Genomic DNA, 5524 nt, shown 5'->3' with positions numbered 1-5524 from the left:
GACCTCTTAGTTATGTACTATTCCCTCCGTTCCTAAATATAAGTCTTTTTGAGATTCCACTACAATATTTCCAGTGTTTACTAATCACATCTCTAGTGTTTCCTAGAGCTGGAATTGGTTAACTTTTCCTTGTTTTTTTGTTCCCTTGTAGCTTGTAAATATTTATACCAATTAATAGAAAATGCCGTAGAATAATTGTTCTATGGTGCTCGATAAAAAAAAATACCTGAACTGACCAAGTCTATAACAAAACTTGGTCAACATCTACAAAACCAAATTTACTTCATTAGATTCATTATGAAATGAATTTTTCATATTATATATATATATATATATATATATATATATATATATATATTGATAGCACAAATCTTTGTGTATTTTTCTATAGACTTTCAAAAGTTTGACTTAGAAAAATTGTAGAGCTTCAATTATTTTGGAACCGAGTGAGTAGCTTTTCTTTTCTTTGAACATTTTGACTGTGGGTATGTTAGTCGGTTAGCATTTGCTTTCGACCCTTTTTTGTTAGGGGGGGGGGAGCTTTTGACGCTTTTTATGAAGAAAAAAACTTATTGAGTGAGCGCTGTTTTTTTTTTCAGGCCACCACAATCCACAAATGCCATTTCTTCGCAAAAAATTGAACACAGATATAACACTCAAACATGCTTGTTGCCAAAATATCCAGATATTTCTGATTTTCTACATTTTTACGTGCTTTCGAGTTTAATGTTTACCCGGCCGCATGATGGTGAGCTCGGGGGTCAAAATGCACTCCTCACCGAACTACCTACGTTCTACAAGTTGTGTACAAAATTGCAAAAACATATGGCACAACCTTCTAAATTCATTCACGGAAGTTGTGTGGGATCTCGCCAAGAACCGGGAGGCCCTTCCAGCCGGATGTAGTCGTACATGACCCCCATGAACTCGCTGAAGGCCCTGACCTGCGTGATGCTGATGGTGTTCTCCCCTTCCATGAGCAGGTACCCTTTGATCCCGAACTCGAAGCTCCACCACGTGCCGTGATCGCCGTGCCTCGCGATCGCGTTGCCGTCGCCGAAGTCCGGCGTCACGAACACTCCAGCGTCGGCCGACGATCCCCTCCTCGTCACCGGCGCCCCGTTCACCCGCAGCTGCAGCCTCGACATGTGGGCCGCGGCGAGCGCCACTCGCAGCGTGTAGGTGCCGTCGGCGACGACGCGCGACAGGCCGAACCGGATACGTCGCGTCGTCGGCGCGTCTTCGCCGTTGCTCGTCTTCCTGCACACCAGAAGCAAGTCAGTTTTTTTTTCCTTTTATTACCTGTGCTGTGTCTCTTACTCTTAGCTAGAAACAGAGATCGTCGGCGTGGCCGGAGACTAGAGCATTAAGATTTAAGAGTTGGTTTTCTGTCTGCTACCTCGTGACGTGCGCGAAGAACCAGTCCTTGGAGTAGTGGCTCTCGCCGACGGTGAAGACGGGGTCGCCGGCGGGGTACAGCTCAGCGTACCTGTCCCAGAGCCCGTACTGCCTGTACTTGTCCTTGCTGAGGAAGAGCTTGTTGACGTACTTGAGGTTGGGCTCAGGAACGAAGAACTCGGCGGCGCTCCGGTCAGGCACGCCGATCTCCCACAGCGTCGGCCCCAATCGCGGCGGCTCGAACACGAGATCGCCGAGGACAACGGCGCCGCCGGCATCCACTCTCACGGGAGCCGTGTGCATATAGTCGCCGAGGGTCCCGGGCACCCAGGCGTAGAGGTTGTACACCCCTGCCCGGACGTTGCCGATGGCGAAGCTGCCGCAGGTCGCCGACGCCCTCGCCCAGAACTGGTAGCCCTTGCTCTCTGTCGCCCAGGAGCCAGGCTGCCCCGGCGCGGCGAGGCCGACGTAGGCACGGCGGGCGGGCATGTCCTTGCCGCTCAGGAACCTGTCCCTGACCAGCAATCGGCCGGTGACCGAGCCCCTCTGGCTGGCCTTGTGGAAGTCAGGCGACTCCGGGAAGGTGTAGGGCCATTTGCTGGCCTCGGCCTCGGCCTGCGCCTTGGCGTCCTCCCACAGCGCGTGGAAGTCCCCCCTCTCGTGGTTGGAGTTGAGGTAGATGAACACCGGGCCCATGACCTTCTTCCAGTGCTCGCCCTCCTTGATCTTGGCCACGATGTCGTTCCCGACGTAATGTGTTCCCATAAACATCTGCAAATCAGATCGACGACCGTGTGATGCAGGAGTTTCATTCATGGGAAAAGATTGAAGTTTAAAATGTGTGGCCGCGCTTACGGTGAGGGAGGTGGGGCCGACGTGGGAGGTGAGCTCGCGCTTGAGCGGGCCGCCGGTCTTGAACTCGTTGCTGGGGGTGACGACCCAGAACCCCACGGCCGGGCCGGGAGCGCCGGCGATCCAGCCATGAACCGCGTTGTCCTTGTTGTCGAGCGAGTACTGGTACTTGTCGTCCACCTCGCCCTTGAACTGCGGCTCGGCGGGGTTGAGGAGGAGCACGGCCTCCTTGTACCCCAGGGGCTTGCCGCGGGGCGCGTCCCGGTCCGCCGCCCGCGGCATGTACCTCTGGATCTCGTCCGAGACCGCCATGTAGGTGAACCTGGCCGTGTTGAGCTTGAAGGCGAGCCGGGCCTCCGTGATGTTGAGGGCCGGCCAGCTGCCGGCGTGCTCCAAGACGGCGTAGCAGTAGAACCCGGAGCTGCCTCTCAGCATCACCAGCCTGATCATCAACAACACCTGTTAATCAATTGGTTGGCTGCATGCATGCGCCTGTCAGGGGAGAAGATGGAGGTTCGACGGCGCACCTCTTGTCGACGGTGAGCCGGACGCTGTTGAGGCGTGATGGGTCGTAGGTGCTCCTGAAGGAGAGCTCCACTTGCCCTTCGCTGGCCGATACGACCCTGAACTCTGTGCTGTCCAGCCTGCGCGAATTCAAAGACGTACGGCTAAATTTGGTTGAGCAACTATTTTTCCTTGTTTCATGTAAATTGATAGATGTACGTGCATGCTCTTTTTACTCAGCAATAACTGTTTTTTACCTTTTCCAGATTGTACTGAAGGAGCAACACTTTACAGTTCAGTCTTGTTGTTGAATAATACTCAACATGGTGCAACGTTCAGATTTGTTCTTGGCATGCTCATTACTGGCTAGCATGCAGGTACGGTCGGTCAGGTAAAGTGGCTTCAAATCCAAATACCAGTCGCTGTTATATGTACTACGGCTGATAAAGTGGGTTTTTTCTTTGAGTGAAATATAGCGGGTTAGGTGATCACATTTAAATATTTGTTGAGCTGTATGGCGCAGGACAAAGTAAGCACTTGAAGAAGAAACCGGTAAATATGGGATCAGGTAAAGTGGCTTCAAACCCAAGTAGCTAGCTAGCTGTTACAAGTACTGCTGACATAGTAGTGGGTTAGTTTTCTTTTCTTGAGTGTACTATAGTGATCACATTAAATAATTGTTGAGCTGTGTGGCACAGGACAAAGTAAGCAGTTGAAAAAAAACTGGTAAATATGGCTGTGATTCGTTGGCTCTATGCTCGTCAATTAGTCTTTTGTAACAGCGGTTTTGTGACATCCCATGATACGGTTCGTGTATGTGTTCTCAGACTCCTCTTTGGCAATGAAAATGGAGGCCGCGCGCTTGACGCCTTTGCTCGAAAAATAAAACTCTTTGGCTAGGAAGTGTACAGCGTGTATTTACTACTTCAGTTAGGCAAGATATTACTAACCTCCTGTCTTGCATATTTGCAGTTAATTCGTACTGCTCCTAGCTAAAAATGTTCACATTAATCCATGGTAAAGTAGGATTGCTTATTGTGGCTACTCTGAATTTGGCTAGTTAAACTAAGACTAACGGAAGGATCAACGCAAATAATTGCATGGAAAGCATGCATAAATATTAACACAAAGTTGCAACAGAATTTAATCTTTGGAATTGAATAATGCAGTCGAGACATATAATACATGTCAGTTGCAGTGAGAATGTACGTACATGTCGATCATGCCTCTTGGATGACCGGACCCTGGAAAGTTCCAAACCACGTCCCAGTACCTGGATATGTACAAATAATATATATGACGATCAGTTGATCAGAAACATGTACAGGGTATATGAAAACCGAACACATGCACGCATGATAGTTTTTTTTTTTTGAACTTCTGCACGCATGATAGTTACCCGCCAGAGTTTTCGTCGTTGGTGAAGTGCAGGAGGTTGTGCTCGCCGGCGTAGCGTACGCCGGTGATCTGGCCCTGCGGCTTGGAGACCGTTACCTGCACCACGCCGTTGTCCACCACAACCTGCACCGCCATCACCATGCATATGCATGCACGCACGTACGCGTACATATATTAAACCAAACAAAACCAAACCAAAATGCCCATGCCAAGGCTTAACAATTGTTTGACCCGGAAAGCTAGCTATCTCGACAGTTCTATAACGCGCGCAGCGATACGCGGAAACACATAACATAACGTACGCCGGTTAGTGCTTAATTCAGAAATACAACAAACCATCAATCAATTGGAGCAGCACGCGAAAACGTACGTAAGAGACACCGAGATCGACCGACGCGATTATATGCAGCACCAAGAAGAAGAGTAGCAGTCAAGGACTGGCTGCCAGAGCGCGTACGTACGTACCTGGTGATGCTCTACATGCAGCGTAACGCCAGCGCCGCGTGCCACCGGCCCCGGCGCCACCGTCGGGGCCACGCCCACCACGGCGGCGAGCAGGAGGATCAGAGCCGCCGCCATCGGCGCCGTCGCCTAGCTATATACCCACAGCACGTCGTCGATATGCCGGCCGGATCCGATCGATGGAGCAACACAAGCTAGTGGCCGCACAGCTGCATGGCTTCTATATATGTACGTGAGGTAGTAGCTGCTCCTGCTCCCGCTGCTGCTGCTGCCCTGCTGTTTATTACGGAAGAATTGTTTAAGGCGAAGCAAGCTAGCTGGCCGCGGGCTCGCTGCGCGCGGTGGTCGATCTGCCGCTTTTTATAAAGGCGCCGCGCCGGAGTCGACGCCGACGGACGTACGAGTTTGTTGCGCCGGCGGCCACGCAAAGATGCTCGCCCAAACACCGAAACACGGCGGGCTATATATACCGAGACATATGTAGCTTGCCAAAGAACGTTCGTAGCTGGGCCGGGTATCCCTTTCTTCTAATTCGCCTCTAAAAAAGGGCAGTGAATCTCTTCGGAATGGATTGCCAGCTTCTAATAATTAATTGATGGATATATATCCTGCATATCCAACTTGCCTATTGCAAGAGTCGGAGATAAGGCGAGTATTAAATTCTAGCCATCGATTGAATAGAGATTGTTTGGCACGTGGGCATTTCACTGATAACAAGTTGTTGATTCCATCTAAAAATGCATCGAAGGTTTATCTTTTTATTGAGGGAAGTTCTGAATGGAAGGTTTTTAATTATTTATAAGACACGCCCTCCATTTTTCATGGACATTACGAGTGGACAACTTTCGTGGCGATGCTTTTTTTTTTGCGGGAAAAATTTTCAATCTATTCATCTTCAATCATGGTAGTA

The 5524-nt window shown here is 50.1% G+C and overlaps 1 protein-coding gene across 1 annotated transcript; it reads right to left on the bottom strand.

The window, feature by feature from the left end:
* Positions 1 to 663: 663 nt before the first annotated feature.
* LOC123091660 (probable rhamnogalacturonate lyase C) lies at positions 664 to 4989 on the bottom strand. The gene is made up of 7 exons (XM_044513245.1): positions 4618 to 4989; positions 4154 to 4275; positions 3968 to 4027; positions 2778 to 2894; positions 2254 to 2692; positions 1400 to 2169; positions 664 to 1260 (listed from the first exon to the last, which is right to left on the bottom strand). Exons 1-7 carry the CDS (start codon positions 4729 to 4731, stop codon positions 849 to 851), a joined length of 2034 nt encoding a protein of 677 aa, XP_044369180.1. The 5' UTR covers positions 4732 to 4989; the 3' UTR covers positions 664 to 848.
* Positions 4990 to 5524: the final 535 nt, after the last annotated feature.

This window comes from Triticum aestivum, chromosome 4B (genome assembly GCF_018294505.1).
Source record: "Triticum aestivum cultivar Chinese Spring chromosome 4B, IWGSC CS RefSeq v2.1, whole genome shotgun sequence".
Taxonomy (NCBI): domain Eukaryota; kingdom Viridiplantae; phylum Streptophyta; class Magnoliopsida; order Poales; family Poaceae; genus Triticum; species Triticum aestivum.
The sequence above is the reverse complement of the archived record's forward strand: the minus strand, read 5'-3'. Positions and strand labels throughout refer to the sequence as shown.